This window comes from Hoplias malabaricus, chromosome 9, assembly GCF_029633855.1.
Source record: "Hoplias malabaricus isolate fHopMal1 chromosome 9, fHopMal1.hap1, whole genome shotgun sequence".
NCBI lineage: Eukaryota > Metazoa > Chordata > Actinopteri > Characiformes > Erythrinidae > Hoplias > Hoplias malabaricus.
The window spans coordinates 2508200-2525675 of NC_089808.1; the positions used below are offsets into that span (position 1 = coordinate 2508200).

At 39.0% G+C, this 17476-nt stretch overlaps 3 protein-coding genes across 4 annotated transcripts; all 3 read right to left on the reverse strand.

The window, feature by feature from the left end:
• Positions 1–283: 283 nt before the first annotated feature.
• On the reverse strand, positions 284–2493 carry ponzr4 (plac8 onzin related protein 4). 2 transcript variants are annotated; one of them, XM_066681839.1, is made up of 4 exons: positions 2379–2457; positions 1772–1882; positions 1189–1343; positions 284–1049 (listed from the first exon to the last, which is right to left on the reverse strand). In XM_066681839.1, the coding sequence occupies exons 2-4, from the start codon at positions 1872–1874 to the stop codon at positions 924–926; spliced, it is 384 nt and encodes a 127-aa protein (XP_066537936.1). In that variant the 5' UTR covers positions 1875–1882; positions 2379–2457; the 3' UTR covers positions 284–923. The 2 variants fall into 2 exon arrangements, with proteins under 2 accessions (XP_066537936.1, XP_066537934.1); XM_066681837.1 differs by having other exon boundaries at positions 285–1049; positions 2439–2493.
• A 2437-nt stretch (positions 2494–4930) lies between these two features.
• On the reverse strand, positions 4931–7050 carry LOC136707607 (cornifelin homolog B-like). The gene is made up of 4 exons (XM_066681779.1): positions 6934–7050; positions 6367–6479; positions 5994–6148; positions 4931–5711 (listed from the first exon to the last, which is right to left on the reverse strand). The coding sequence occupies exons 2-4, from the start codon at positions 6467–6469 to the stop codon at positions 5589–5591; spliced, it is 381 nt and encodes a 126-aa protein (XP_066537876.1). The 5' UTR covers positions 6470–6479; positions 6934–7050; the 3' UTR covers positions 4931–5588.
• A 3673-nt stretch (positions 7051–10723) lies between these two features.
• LOC136707366 (cornifelin homolog B-like) lies at positions 10724–14909 on the reverse strand. The gene is made up of 4 exons (XM_066681380.1): positions 14765–14909; positions 13818–13922; positions 13002–13153; positions 10724–11162 (listed from the first exon to the last, which is right to left on the reverse strand). Exons 2-4 carry the CDS (start codon positions 13915–13917, stop codon positions 11040–11042), a joined length of 375 nt encoding a protein of 124 aa, XP_066537477.1. The 5' UTR covers positions 13918–13922; positions 14765–14909; the 3' UTR covers positions 10724–11039.
• Positions 14910–17476: the final 2567 nt, after the last annotated feature.

Sequence of the window (17476 nt, forward strand, 5' to 3'; positions counted from 1 at the left end):
ATACATATTTGAATCAGGAATTATGTTTTTAATCATTAATTCTCTTATGAATGGCATACTATGGCAGCACTGGTACTGGAGCTTTGGGGTATAGACCTGCAAAGTAGGTGGGTCTTTTCTGAGTCTTTGTAAATGCTTGTGAGAATGGAAAAAGAAAACTTTTTCCCATATATGCTCTTTCCTTCACATTCAGAATATTATAGCAACTAGGTTTTATTACACAACCAGGTTTAAATAAACAGCAAAACAAACACTTTTATTAATAATACTTTTATTGATATTTGTTGCATAAAATAAACAAACTTTACATCAGTTGAGGAAAATATTCCCTTCAAATTTTATAAAAGCAAAAACTAATTAGAGCAATGAACAAGGGGCAAATACGGGGAAATAATGGCTCGTACGTAATTTCTAAGTAAAATCTAAAACAAGCACCATTCTTTATCTGAAAAAAATATAAGAATGTTTACATTATGCAGAGGATTTAAAAATTTTTTTAAAACGTTCTTCATTCTCACACATTTACAAGTAAGTTCTTTGTTGTTTCAAATGACACTTATGGAGACTCCTTTTTTTACCTGAAAAAAATGTAATATAACATTATCTGACCTGGAAGCTCCAGTCTTCATACATAGCGAGCATTCCTCCACCCAAATGGCCATTAGATGGACTGCTTTGATCCTGTCAAACTGAAAACTGCCCTGAGATCAGTGAGTGTGAGAACGAGGTATGACCTAGAGTTCAGAATTTATCTGGGCATACATGCGTTTGAATAAAACGAACAAGGGGAAGTTACAATAGGCAGAATGGAAGTTGTCCTTCACTTATGCCGATGATAACAATGATGCCAGTGATGAGGATGCTGATATTAATTCGGGTTGCAATTATCCTAGTGATGATGATTATGACGAGAGTTTGGGCCTTTAGCCTGTTGGTCTGTTGTTCAGCAGTGTGACAGGATGAAGTCTGGCCTTCATCTCACGTCTGATTTGGCACCAGCTGCATGGGCCACAGAAGAACGCGTACACACAGTCATTACAAATAGTGTCCTGGTGGGGAAAGAGCAAGAAGAGATACATTTGAGTTGGCAGATTATTCAAGCATCAAATGTTGTACCTGTACTTTAAATAGCATGAAATATATAGCTCTTGAACACAGGCATAAACGAAACAAAATGGCGGTTCTCACCGTAATGCCATAGCGCTTGCGCATTGATACTCTCATGGACAGTGTGATGGGAGGGATGAGGCCAAATGAGTCCAGGAGAGGAAGGCACAAACACTCACCATGATCTCTGGCTGTGATGCAGGCAAAGCAAGGGAAGCACCACACAGAGAAACAGCCTAGAAACATAGAATCTTACTTAGAATCTTACATAGAAGTAGCACTATAGAATTTTACCATTGACAACTCAAAGAAGCATCACAAAACTCAAATGATTGTCTACCATTTCCCCATAAAGGAAAATACTTTTTATCTCTTATCCATGTAAAGAACTAGTTAAAAATTAATTCAGACTATATAAAGGACTGTATGCTCTGCCCTCACTCTCAGCTCATCTATATTAAGTCTTTAAGAACGGTGTAGTAGAATTCTGCTTGGAGCTGAACCAGTTAAAAAACGTAGGTCTGGGGGAAGCTCACAATCTCAGATCTAAATTATTAAGATATCCATATTTGAACACAATGCTATTCAGAGCTTGGGTATTGCACTGAATGTAATTAAGTCAAACTTATATAAAATATTTAAGATTATATTCTTTACAACTTACACTCATTAACACTTTCACATTCACAGATGCTGGTGCTCCACTGGTCAGAGGTCGCTGCCACTACCAGTGGCTTGGGCTGCTGGATCACCATCTTGGTCGCCATGGTGAAGACTTTACGGGTAGAAAAATGCAAAAATATATTTCAAATAAAAAAAATCCACAGAATTTTTTTTTTAATTGGCTTTATTTGCATTTTTAAAGTGTTTTGTTAAGCATTTGGTGACAAGCAGGCATTTTTGTTCCTTCATTTTAAAACATATTCCATTTTCATACTAAAAAAATTGAATGGACTATTATTAATAGAACACAATAGCCCTTTATACAAACTAACGTCATGATTGTTATATTGTTTTCCTTTTTCCTGGAAAGTAAAGCACTTTGAGGTACTTTTTTTTATGTGAAAGCAGATGAAATTAGGAAAAAGTGTTTTCTAGTACATGCCTTAATACTAGTGTAGTACAAGTAATTGATAAAGACATATTACACGAACCATATCATTTATAAAGACTGCTTTAGCCATTTACACTGATATGACAACTTATAAAACGTTTATAGATGTCAATTAAAGTTTAGATCATTAGTTATAAATAAAAAAATATAGTGTTACCAGTTCTTTAGTCTAGTTGCTCTGTGTGATGTAGAAGTGTGCAGACGTCAGGTGTCTTACCTGTGAGTTGAATCAGAGGAGAGCTCTTACAGTGGAATGACAGTGAAAGGCTCACTCTGTCATTTTTATTTAAGTGAGGAGGGCAGGAATGCGAAGATGCTTTCACATGGACACGTAGGTCAGCATTCACCACAGAGACAAACAGACGCGTATGCGCGCGCGCACACACACACACACACACACACACACAAACACACACAGACGTATGAACCTGCTGCGGGATGCTTATCAATTAAACGCTCTACAGTAACTGGTCAAGCCAGAAAGGTACACACAGAGAGACACTGAGAAAAATGCCAGATCAATAGATTGGGCAGGCTGTTGTTTTCTCGTTAAAACTCACAAATATAAGGAGTTTCTGTACAGTCTTGAGGCCAGGGTTTGCGTTCAAGTAAAAAGTACCCAAAGCTTATTACATATTTCATGATCTTGTAAACTGTGGTTTAAATAGCAACCTACAAATGATATCCTCATCCATTGTCACAAACAAAAGGAAACATCTGAATTATTGAGTGAAACTTTTTATCTGTCCACTTGATCAGACAAAGCAATAGACGCACATTGCGTGCTTGTAAGGACAAATAGAAGAACGTGTTCTGAGGGCCCACACTTGGCATCTCTGTCATTCAAACAATTCTTACAAGATGTACATTTGTATTTTTTAAAAGATTATTTTCAGTTAGATATAGATAATATTACATGCTTCACTGGTTGAGGATCACAACCATTAGACACCGGTGTTTTGTGCCATTAAGATGAATCAGTACATATCATAATTTGACACAACTTATTATTCATTCATTCATTTATTATCAGTAACCTTTATCCAGTTCAGGGAATCATCCTGCAGGGGGCGTCAGTCCTTCACAGGGCAACACACACACTCACACCTACGGACACTTTTGAGTCACCACTCCACCTACCAACGTGTGTTTTTGGACTGTGGGAGGAAACCGGAGCATCCGGAGGAAACCCACGCAGACACAGGGAGAACACACCACACTCCTCACAGACAGTCACCCGGAGGAAACCCACGCTGACACAGGGAGAACACACCACACTCCTCACAGACAGTCACCCAGAGGAAACCCACGCAGACACAGAGAGAACACACCACACTCCTCACAGACAGTCACCCGGAGGAAACCCACGCTGACAGAGGGAGAACACACCACACTCCTCACAGACAGTCACCCGGAGGAAACCCACGCAGACACAGGGAGAACACACCACACTCCTCACAGACAGTCACCCGGAGCCGGAATCGAACCCACAACCTCCAGGTCCCTGGAGCTGTGTGACTACAACACCTACCTGTTGCAACACCGTGCCGCCCTATTATTATTATTTCATTTTATTTAGATATACACTATATAGCCAAAGTTCATTATTATTATTAGGTTTGTCTTCGCTTTGCTGCTGTAACTGCTTCTGCTATAGTGGAAAAACATTCTTTTAAATATTGCAGCATTGCTGTAACGATTTGATGGCATTCAGCAATTAAATCTTTAGTAAAGTCAGGCACTCATCCACTGACCTTTACATTCTTGCCAAGGATTCTATTAAAGAATAGTCAGGAAGACACGTTCTGTTCTGATGATTTTCTGCTTACTGTCTCTTCATGACACCTCACCTCACGTGTTTGTGGTGAGAACATCAAGTAAATATCATGTTTTTACTGTGGTCTGTAATGTTTTGGAATAAGTTGTACTGTAATAAAGTTGCCATTCACTAAGAACACTGTGTGAGATTTACTGGCACAAGCTCAAGACATCTGGAAGCACACGCCTGTAACAGGACCCACTGATTTTCTCACCAGAGCGTCCCAAAACATGTGTGCGTTCCAATATACACTCGCTGAACCTCCCAAAAACACAGTCTTAGGATTAATGTTCTAACAGGAAAATGACTAAACACAAATGTTGCTCAACCTTCGGAGAGAACTGTTTTTTGCGTTACCATCCTTGCCATTTTTTAAGACTTTTAAAATAGATTATATTCTCATATACATTTGTATATCAACTTTAAAGGTATACACACACACACACACACATAAAATAAATCATTGTAAATTATTCTAAAATGCCATAGAAATGTTTTAATATTTAACCCATCACAACATATTGAAGTAAATACATAAAACAATGTGTCTGCTTGATCAAATTTATATCTACATCATAAAAATTTAATTGTATATAAAATTATATTATGACAACGGATGGGTTTAGATTGTTAGTCAGTGTAAATAATTTGCTGTCAAAATAAAAGTCAGTTTGTTCATTTATCATTTTTTTTTTTTTATATTTTTGTTTGTTTTTCTTGAAAGCACCAGGTAATTTTTCATTATTATTTTTTTTATTACATATTTTTAACACCCAAACCTATTGGTAATATCATCGTGACCTGGACTTACTTGAAATGTTTTCCTTGATCTATACATCATGCGTACTTTGGTGTTTAAACTGCAAAAGGTTTGAAACAAGGAGAAGATGTTTCATGACAGTGTTGTTTTATTCTTTATCTGACATTCCATTGAGGAACATGGAAATATTCATGAACAGTTTTGTCAATGAATTAGAAAAATGTATAGTGCATTAGTTCATTATTCACAGGCCTGCAGGTCCTCACATTCTTACAAAACTATAAACGGGTTATTATTAATAAGCCTGCTGAATAAGGGGTCAACAAGGACCTTCTGGATTCAGCACAATGAGCAGAAAAATGCTGTTAAGTAAACGTCAGCGACCAAACATCCTGAAAAGTAGGGAAACATTAAAAGGAAATATTGCTAAATATAAAAATTCAAAAAGAATGTTTACAGTATGTTATTTTTAAGGCTCTGGTCTTCATAAGTCATTGGTTATGCAGTTTGACCGAGGGACGAACTCCACATCAGTCTCTCAGACCTCAGATCTGAACCCCAAAGAGCAAGCCATGCTTTATGGAATGTTAAAGCTCATACCAGATCAGTGACATCAGAAAAAAACAAGATGGCAAGATTGGATTAGGTGTGTTTTAGGGTCAGAATGTCCCTGCAGTGATTACTGTACAATGGCTGCTCTACAGTCTTTGTCTACGTTGGCTGTTGAAAGATTTGGCTTGTGATAAAAGTCTCTTAATGATGAAAGCAGCGATGGTCCTGATGTCTGATTATTTGGCTCGGTTGTGGAAGAGAGTGACTGGATGCTGACGGAACTTCAGTTCGCGACGGATCTGACACCAGGAGCACGGGCCACAGCAGCAGGCGTAGACACAGTCATTACACAGAGAGTCCTGGGGAAACAAATCAAAAATCAGCTAAAACAGCACCAACGAGAAGCGTGTAATATAACAATGTCCCACATTAAAGTATCCGTCTTTTACATATATTCAGGTATGTTACAAATTCAAGGAAAAAATGAGAAGACGACGACAAATCTATACAAATACAATAGGGCTCTACACACTGCATCCTTTACCCTAATCATACATTAATGCTCCCTCTAGACGAGCGAAATGTTATGCGAGACATAAAACAGATCAGAGAAGTAGGAGCCGTGCACTGAGTGTATTTACCTCAATACCGTAGGTGCGTCTTATTGATACCCTCATGGCCATGGTAATGGGGGGAATGCAGCCAAAACTCTCCAGCAGGGGCAGACACAGACACTCTCCATGGTCTCTCGCTGTGATGCAGGCAAAGCAAGGGAAGCACCAGAAAGCAAAGCAACCTGCGCATGCACAGGACAGAACAGATTAGCGCACTCAGATTATAAATCTAGACTGTGACCTTGGTGTGTGTTATTATGAACAACATTTTATTGATATATATATATATATATATATATATATGTATTAGTACAATAGACAAAGCACCTTTTATTAGTGTTCCATTAATATTTAATGACTATAATCGCTAATATATCAATTATTTTTAAGTAATACCCACAATCATTGATATTATCACACTCGCAGATGCTGGAGCTCCACTGATCAGCACCAGGAGCCACTACAAGAGGCTTAGGTTGCTGGATGACCATTTTGGTTGCCATGGTAGTTTATCTACAAAAAAAAAAAAGAGCAAGAAATATCTTTCAAAACTGATTATTATTTTAAAAGTTTTTTCAAAGAATAAAGAATTTACATAAAACTAATGAAGCTAAACAATGAAAAATTAAATGGATTTAATGGGTTTAACTGATAAAGTGCTTTAATTAGTTAATCCATTGACTGTGGTTCAAAGAAAAACGAGTTTCCCAACAATGAGAAGGCAAACACCTTGGATACTGCTAATGTACGCTGTGTGAAGTAAGTTTCATACAATGCACATTACATCTCCTGTGCTCAAATGATATAGAAACATTTACAAAAATAACAGAAGGGGATTAAAGTTTATTTATTTATTTGAAAATATTATCTTTCATCTTCTGAACTAATTAGCATTAAATAATCTTCAGTTCTACTGTCTCTCTGTACTGCGCTGTATATTGTTCATTGTAATGTAATGGCGTTTTACCTGAGAGATGCAGAGGAGACAGCAAGGAGGTCAGGTAGACTGAGGCAGAAATGACACAATGACTAAGAGTGGCTTTATATTACAGACAACACACCAACAACAACAGACACGTGCACACACACCGACGGTAAAGTATGTGCTCAAAAGATTAGGATCAATCGATGTCTTTACTACGACGCTGCAGGTCGGATGGCCGAAAATGTTTATCTATAGATTGAGAGGTGATTAGCTGTTACTTTGACGTACAACTGTGACGTACTCTATGAACAGAACTAAATGAACAGAAAACCTTATTTTGAATGCATTGAATTATTGAGTTTTCACTAAAAAACATACACTAAATGTTTAGAGGTTTATAGAATTCAGTTCTTTAAGGTTCAAACATTATGGAGCTGTTTATAGCTTTTATAATCTACACGGAAAATCACAAAATGAAATGATATTCCAGCTGCACACGAGTCTAAGGACACCATTTTCAATGCCAAATGTGGACTAGATGAGTGTAAAACTCACAAGCCTTGAGCTGTAGCTCACTGGAATTGTGTTTATTTATTTATTTGTGGAGTTATTGGGATGAGATCGAGAGCTGTTTGTGAGAATACTCAATAATAATTATCCAACATCAATACCTGAACTCGCTAATGTTCTTTTGGCTGAATTCAATCAAAAAAATCACAAAACTATTCAAACATATACGATATTAAATGTAATATTATAAGTCATATATAAATAAATATTCTATTTTTTCATTAATAGAGGAGAATGTAGTGTTAAAGCAGCAAAGGGACACAAAGTACCTCTTAATACATTTGATTTTGATAATTAGTAACTAAAGGTTATCTTCTGAAAAGCGCCGGACACAGGTCATTTCAAGCCTAGCCCATAATCAAGAAGCTTCTCAGATCAGGAAAGCAGATACAGGATCAGACTCTCCTCCGTTTACTTTGAACAAATGCACAGGTACAAATGCTTCTTTAAGATTCTGTAATAAAACAGCATTTACACTTGGACTGAAGAGTTAATCTATGAATGATAAGAGAAACTATGTTAAGAACCCGTGTTTTATTAAAAGCTTGAGCAAAAATGGCTTTCCCCAATACATCTCTTCGTGCTAGGAATGGGACGACACATCAGAGGAGGATGAAACAATGCTACCATTAAAACGTAAGTACAATATTGTTTGTAGCAGGTGCCATTCTAGACAAACTTATTTTGTCAGAATTGTTCACAGTGATGGTGATAGGAACCAAAAATGTGAAGAATTTAACGCCTTTGCCAGCTCTCTTGTGAAATAGTTTTCATGACTAAGAGATTGAGAATTTTTGCAGATTATTTTTTAATAAATGTTTGTGATGGAGATGTGCATTCTGGGTATTGACTTATTAAGACTTATTAATTATTTTGAAGACTATTAGCTTCATATACAAAAACAGGTGAGACACGTGTATCACTTTGCACTTCGGATAGTAATAAAATCACTAAATTCGCTCTGAAGGCCGCTCTGGTTCTGTTTTAATTTGTAAGTTTCTTTACAATGTTTGCTTTAGCATCAGATCATTCTGAATGTCTCTGTTTGCATCTCTGCATTTCTCTATAAATCTACCTCCTCTTAAATGATGCAGAAATCTGGAAAATATGCGGCATTGAATTCCTATAAACGGTAACTGCTACGTTATGCCGGGGGCACTTCTCGAAGAAATGGTGTTGACTGGTTCAAAGCAGTCGTCAACGGCTGGACAGATATTCTAGGATGTAAATGTAAAAACAGTGTGTTTGAGAGGAACAGACCTAGTTACATTCATTACCCTAATTACATCATTAACTGAATGCGACTATGAAGAAATGTGGAATGTAACGTGACCTTGTGTTTCTCAATCTAAAAATACTAATGAAATACTAAGGAACGTGAGTTTACATGCACTGATTAGAGAGTAAAACTGTCTAAGTCCAGTATCTACAGTGTAATGCCCACAATATGGACACAAGCTCTTAGTAGCTCTGGGAAGGCTTTACACTAGATGTAATACTTCTGTGAGGATCTGGTATGATATGGTCTCAAAGTTTGGTGAGGTCAGGTTCTGATGAGCAATGGTGCTCATTCCGGATCACAAACGGCACTGTAACTCATCACAAATGTATTAGACTGACCTCCATCTCTACAGTAAATGCAGTTCCACTTTCTCAAAGGCCAATGTAGGGGGAGGAAAAATACATCCCTCAAGCCCAGAGTGGACATGGTGACATTAGGATGCAGAGCATTATTTATACTTGGTTTTCTACGAAGACTATCCAAAGTATGAGTGAACTTTCTGTCTTCAATGGATGCACCTTAAAGTAGTTGAGTTCGCTAAGTATAAAATGGGCATATAGAAATCTTTAAACACTGATTTCGACACTGTACATGACTACTTTGGTGCAGGTCACAAACAAGTTGTGTGAAAGTGACTCCATCTGGTGGTTGTTTTTAGTAATACATAATGTAGTTTAAAATTCAAAACACCACCCACCGTCCCCTCCTCCACCTCCTTCTGAGGCCCCGTCCACAAGGATCTGGATATATTTTTTAAATGGAGATGTTCCTCCCAGGTTTTGAAAATATCCCCATCCATCCATCCATTCATCATCTGTATCCCTTATCCAGTTCAGGGTCGCGGTGGGTCCAGAGCCTACCTGGAATCATTGGGGGCGGGACGCCAGTCCTTCACAGGGCAACACAGACACACACACACATTCACACCTATGGACAGTTTTGAGTCGCCAATCCACCTACCAACGTGTGTTTTTTGGACTGTGGGAGGAAACCGGAGCACCCGGAGGAAACCCACACAGACACAGGGAGAACACACCACACTCCTCACAGACAGTCACACAGAGCGGGAATCGAACCCACAACCTCCAGGTTCCTGGAGCTGTGTGACTGCGACACCTACCTGCTGCGTCACCGTGCCGCCCTATCCCCATTCAGACGAATACTAAAACGGTTGCATTATCATTCCAGTCCAGTAGGGGGCTATAGTACCTCTTTAAGAGAGAGATGAGTGTATGAGAGGTAGAAAGAAATTGAATCCCAAATCACCCTTATCTTCTTATGTAGTGTATCTAGACCCTAACAGAGCATTATATCTTTCTAATACAAGGTTATATGTATTTATTCGTGTGGAAATCTAGTACTGTCTGTATGCATACAATGTACATTAATGGCGTATGTAATTTACTATATTTAGGGAGTGGGCAGCTTTTCGGAAATGTTGCGTTTTTCTCATCCACACAAAAACAATGACAACGGTGTTTTCTACAACCTGAGCATTTTTGAAAACCTCTCTGTGGATGGGAAGCCAAAACGCAGACAAAAACCTTAGTTCTTAAAAATATGGGTGGCAAGGTGGCACAGCAGGTAGTGTCGCAAACACAGCTCCAGGGACCTGTCTGTGAGGAGTGTGGTGTGTTCTTCCCGTGTCTGCGTGGGTTTCCTCCGGGTGACTGTCTGTGAGGAGTGTGGTGTGTTCTCCCCGTGTCTGCGTGGGTTTCCTCCGGGTGACTCACCCGGAGGAAACCCACGCAGACACAGGGAGAACACACCACACTCCTCACAGACAGTTACCCAGAGCAGGACTCAAACCGACAATGTCCAGGTCCCTGGAGCTGTGTGACTGTGACACTACCTGCTCCATAATATATATACACAATAAAACAATTATGTTTATATATATATGTTAACATATGTTTATGTTAATTGTTTTAACACAAGTAAAAACAATATGACATATGGTTTAAATAATTATTATATTTATTTGAATATTTATGATATTATAATAACGTAGTGCATGTTGTGTTTTACAGAAAAAACACAAGTCTCAGAACTAAGAAAAAGGATGGCATCTAAAAGTAACATTTCCTTTTATTTGAGGTGAGACGCTGCCCTCTACAGGAAAAAGAAATAACTACAGAGTATTCACATCATGGTTTCAATACAGAAAGTTCCCTCTAGGGGCTATAGTGGTTATAACATATTCACACTTTAATATATTTAACATAATATGTCATTTAGAGCTGAGAGCATTTGGTATGATGAAGATGAGGATGGGGAGGATGACGATGATGAACCTTTATTTTGCATGTCTGTTGATGAATGCAACTGGTTGACCACGTCTGTTCATCTCTCGTGACATTTGGCACCAAACACAGGGACAACAGAAGACTGAATAGACACAGTCATTACAGATAGATCCCTGAGAGAGAGAGAGAGAGAGAGAGAGAGAGAGAGAGACGGGGGAAGAGAGATTTAAGTAATTAACCATTTATTCATTTGTTCATTCTCTGTTACAGATTATCCAGCTCAGGGTCACGGTGGAGTCCGGAGCCTACCTGGACTCACTGGGCACAAGGTGGGAACACACCATGTAGGGGGCGCCAGTCTTTCACAAGGCAACACACACTCACACAATCACACTTATGCACAGTCTTTGAATCGCCAATCCACCTACCAGCGTGTGTTTTTTTTGTCAGACACTAGGGGCAGAGGAAGGGCCATCATTCTACCTAGAGAAAAGCCAAGTGCGTTGTCCTGGACTCCAGCTTCAGATGACAGAGGCATTACAGGGATCATATACACGGACTACGAAATGTAGGGCTAGTGATTAGGACAGCTTCAACACTCAGACAGCACTTTTCTGTTTTTTTTAACCCGGGCCTGGAATGGCTTTAGACAAGAAGCAATGTCTGCCCCATGGAGATCTTAAATCAAATTTTGTTTTTCCCTGTAACTAAGGGAATTCTTTAAAGTTTTGTCCCAGGGTCTGTTTTATTTAATATCTGTGATAATGAATATGCTGCATTAAGTGTGTTTTTATATAGGTGTCCTTTATAATCATTTTTCACTGACTCTGTGCCAATACATTGCCACAAAGCTTTTATTACAGTTATAATAGTTTTAAATGCTGATAAAACAATGTTCATGCTGCTTTGAAATTTGTCAAAAATGTGATTTATTTCTCTGAATATATCCTCTGATTAGATCCAGCATTGAAAGAGACACTAAATATATGAACAAGGAAAAACTTTGAATTGAAATAAAACGCGTAGGACAGGGTCGTTGTAGCAGTGTTCTGGATTATGATGTGATACATATATAAGTTTATACCCTCAAGCTTCAGATTCAGTCTCTAGATTTATCACTGATTATCCATCCATCCATGATCTGTAACCGCTTATTTAGTTCAGGGTCACGGTGGGTCTAGAGCCTACCTGGAATCATTGGGCGCAAGGTGGGAATACACCCTGGAGGGGGCGCCAGTCCACACACATTCACTCACACATATGGACACTTTCAAGTCGCCAATCAACCAACCAACGTGTGTTATTGGACTGTGGGAGGAAACCCACACAGACACAGAGAGAACACACCACACTCCTCACAGACAGTCACCCGGAGTGGGAATCGAACCCACAACCTCCAGGTCCCTTGAGCTGTGTGACTGTGACACCTACCTGCTGCACCACCATGCCGCCCATCACTGATTACAGTAATCATAATTTTTTATTGGTTCTCTGGCTGTAGGTCAGGAAACAATGATCTTTGTTTATATAAATCTATGATCATTCTGTAAATTATGGAAATATCAAAGCTATTCCAGTGACAGGCCTGACCTACAGTTTTGTTCTCAGTCTGCAAATGTTAATTTTTAATTATATATATATATATATATATATATATATATATATATATATGCACACATACATACACACACACACTCTTTGTCTGAGCTATTGTCTAATTTGTTTGTCATTGACTGTTATTACAGACTTTAAAATATCATTTTACTTGAAGGCTTTTGTTGATTATTAGTAGTTTTGCTTGTTTAGCCACTTTTTACAGCTGGCCTGCAGGAAGCTAATGGCCTGGCCAAAGACTGATGTTTATACTGGACTCAAATTTGTACATGATTTACGTGTGAATTAATTATATCAACAGAACTCCGAAAGTGGTGGTCTAGGCTCTGCTGTTGCTATGGTAACTGTTTGTAAAGCAGTCAGCACACACACACACACACACACACCCCGATCATTACCTGAATGCCGTAGCGCTCGCGGAGTGATGCTCTCATGGCTAAGGTAACTGGAGGAATGAAGCCCCACTCAAGCAGTGGCAAACACAAACACTCTCCAAACTTCTTCGCTGTGCTGCAGGCAAAACAGGGCATGCACCAAAACGAGAAGCAACCTGCAGCACACAATATACACATTAACAGATTCAGCCCAGAGATACACACAGCTTTCCTAGTTTTTAATATTACATAATAATCATTAATAAAAGTATTCTGTCTTGAACACAATATGACCAGGTGCCTTTAAACAATATTTCAAGTGACTCTCAGCAGGAAATGCATTTGTTTGCCTCGCTGTTATTTTTAAACACATTTATTACTTCCTGATTCCATTTGGTGCATACTACAAATTATATGATGGTGTCATTGATTATGGAGCACTGAATACCACACATTGTGAAGCTTTTTCAAAAACAGGATGTGAATGAGTGAGTATTATGCAGTAAATATATTTGGGGTGCAACACAGTCCAATGAGAAAAAAATGAACATAAAATGTTCATCAGATGATGACACCTTTTGTAAAGATGTGTTAGAAAGTGAGACTGTGGAAATGCCAAGAGGAATAGTGACTAGGAAATCAGTATTTTCTAATACAGAGTCCATAACCAATCACCAGGACAGGGTTCTTTAAGGTATTGCCCTGCAGTGGTCTCACAATACTCCAGCAGGCAAGCAGAAAGAGAAGAGGTAGGGTGCAGTACTCATTAGCATGAAAATAAGCCTGCATACAGGACCTGCAACACTTATACAACACACACACACACAGAAATGAACTCACACTCAGGTACGTTGTCACAGAAGTCACAGATTCCAGAGCTCCACTCACTGGAGGCCATAACCACAACGGACTGAGGCTGCTGGACCACAACCTTTGCCATGGTGTCTACACAAACACACACGCACAATGACAACACAGTGGTGATAGCACACAGCCATGTGACCCATTACAGCACAGTTTAGTCCATATTGTTTTTGGTTTTAGTAAGTTATGTTTTATGATGTATACAAACAATTATGTTTACTTATAAGATGTTGAGGAGTGTGGTGTGTTCTCCCTGTGTCTGCGTGGGTTTCCTTCGGGTGACTGTCTGTGAGGAGTGTGGTGTGTTCTCCCTGTGTCTGCGTGGGTTTCCTCCAGGTGCTCCGGTTTCCTCCCACAGTCCAAAAACACGTTGGTAGGCGGATTGCTGACTCAAGTGTCCGTAGGTGTGAGTGTGTGTTGCCCTGTGAAGGACTGGCGCCCCCTCCAGGGTGTGTTCTCACCTTGTGCCCAATGATTCCAGGTAGGGTCTGGACCCACTGTGACCCTGAACTGGATAAGCACTTACAGGTAATGAATGAATGAATATAAGACGTTGAAAATGTATATTTATTTTATTCAGATTAGCAGTGTGCAATGTTCCTGAATACACTACTCGTTCTTACACACACACACACACACACACACCCAAATGTGCCAAAGCGTTTTATTGTAGGAAAGCGCAGTACAAATAAATCTCCAGACACCTACATTTATAAAAACAAATATAAACAACATATTCTTGGGTGAAACTGTAAAAATCATCAGTTCTCAAAATGTCTTTGATTTTTTGAAAAATTCACAATGTAGTTTGTTAATGTAAGTTTATGTCATTCGTAGTGTAACTGAATAATATCGAACATAAACCACTCAAAAGATAATACAAGTGTTAGATTGATGATTAAAAGGTTTATGGAAGCACCTACCTGTGTGAAGATCTTGATAGGCCCAGAGAGAAGAGACACACTAAAGCTGATCACACTGTGAGGCTACAGGATGAAGTTTAGGTAGTAGGCTCTCTCCTTAAGGTGGTTTACTTGTCCGACTCGTTGGGTGTGTGTATGTAAGGAGGATGCAATACTGTTGTCAGACTGGATTCTTTTTATTCTTTTGAAGTATTGTTTTTAAATCTGGACCTTTCTTGTTTTTCCTTTTAATTAAATATTCTCAAATATAAAACATCAACATGATTATTTTCACTGAAAACTCAAAGTAATGAACTAGATTGAGTGATTCTATAATAAAATCTATTGAAAAGCTGCACACAGTTCACGTATCTTCAACAATTTCTTCTTTTTTAACAAGAGGCCAGTTTGTGGTTTTAAGTCAAAGTATGATATGACAGATTTAACTGCTCTTAAATGTTATGAGCTTATGCAGCATGACGTCTGAAGTCACAGACGTAGAAGCAGTGAGCAGCAATTTTTGCCGAGATGGTGTATGGTCTGGGGTTCATTTCTTGACAAGTTCATGTGTTCATTTCAGTGCGAGAGTTGGTTGGACACAGCAGGTAGAATCACTATCACACACTGTGGGAGGAAACCGGAGCACCCGGAGGACACCCACGCAGACACAGGGAGAACACACCACACTCCTCACAGACAGTCACCTGGAGGACACCCACGCAGACACAGGGAGAACACACCACACTCCTCACAGACAGTCACCCAGAGCGGGACCCAAACCCACAACCTCCAGGTCCGTGGAGCTGTGTGACTGCGACATCTACCTGCTGCACCACAGTCGCTATTTTGGACATGAGTTTATTAATTTAAAAATATTAAGAAAACTCGTTAATTCATTCATTTATCCTCTTTTCCACTTGTCCATTTCAGAGTCACGGTTATTAAGAAAACTGATTGCCCTAATTTTAGTTAGTTTTGCTAACTTACTCAGTGCTTACAATGTTGAAGCATCCAATGTATGCACCAATGTAGACTATCAAAATGTTATGGTTTCAATAACTTCCAGAATCGTACTCAAATTGCAGGAGTTTCTAGAAAAGAAATGGGAGATTCTTTAAACTCCAAAAGGGTTTCTTACACAATGTTATTTTTCACTGAATTTTTTTTCACTGACTTATTTTTGCTAAATAAATATGTAAAAAAATAGAACCAATAAAACCTTTTACTCTAAATCAAGGATACAGCCACTCAAGATACTGAAGAGTTTCTTGAGTCCAACTCTGTCACTATTGTGATAGCCCCCATGCCACTGGGATGGTCTCCTCAGGAGCATGTCTTCAGTTCTGTGAGTTAAGGAGAATAGCCATATGCTAGAAACTAGATGCATTGATTCCATACACTTTGACTTAAGCTGGGCTGTTTTAACTTAATGTCATTTAAATGTTAATTAAAAAATCTCTGTAGCAATGTCACATTTTGTTCGTATCACTACTTCATGATTAATTGACATCACCCACTATTTATCATCATCTCAGGTATCATGACTTAACAGAAAAATTAAAGATACTTTACTCTGCCGCCCCACCCCCTGCAAATCCTGTTTAAAATGCACAGGAAGCAGCACCTTTTGTTTGAGTTTCTGCGTATTAACCTTTAGCCCACTCTGTGACATTTATTAGACTGAAAAGCATGCTGAGTATAATACGACTACATTCTTCTTAAAACCCAAAAACCAAACATGTGCTATGACCAGCCAACAACTAAGTCCCTTAGCAGCAGAGCAACAATCCTGAACTTTGTTTAGCAGCAGCAGCATATTTCTATGACACACCTACCTGAAACATACCGGAAACCACGTCTAAACCTGAGACGCCTGGGTTAGTAGTTGTTTTTAAATTTGAGAAACTTTTGAATACATTTTAATCAGTAATTCTTACGTATGTTTTACGTATAATTACGTGACTGAAGTGTAAGTGAATTCATTTTTTTTTTTTTTAACTTGTCTGTATAATTAAAAGACAAGGTGTCGCAGTCACACAGCTCCATGGACCTGGAGGTTGTGGGTTCAATGCCCGCTCCGGGTGACTGTCTGTGAGGAGTGTGGTGTGTTCTCCCTGTGTCTGCATGGGTTTCCTCTGGGTGACTGTCTGTGAGGTGTGTGGTGTGTTCTCTCTGTGTCTGCGTGTATTTCCTCCGGGTGACTGTCTGTGAGGAGTGTGGTGTGTTCTCTCTGTGTCTGCGTGTATTTCCTCCGGGTGCTCCGGTTTCCTCCCACAGTTCAAAAATACACGTTGGTAGGTGGATTGGTGACTCCAAAGTGTCCGTAGGTGTGAGTGTGTGAGTGAATGTGTGTCTGTGTTGCCCTGTGAAGGACTGGCGCCCCCTCCAGGGTGTATTCTCGCCTTGCACCCAATGATTCCAGGTAGGCTCTGGACCCACCGCGACCCTGAATCGGATAAGGGTTACAGATAATGAATGAATGTATAATTAAATATAATGAAATATAGTAATTATTCAAAATTGAAACTTAGAAACTGGAGAAACCATTTAAACACGGTTAAATATTTAGACTCCACTTGTAACTAATGAATGCAGTTATTTTAAAAAGGTACAGCACCTGTAAACATTCATGAGGAGTATGAATGGTTTGCCCAACTCTTAGGGAAGTATTGAAACTCAAAAACACAAAAAAGGTGGGAAGCTCTGGAGAGAAGAATCCCCAGCTAGAAACAG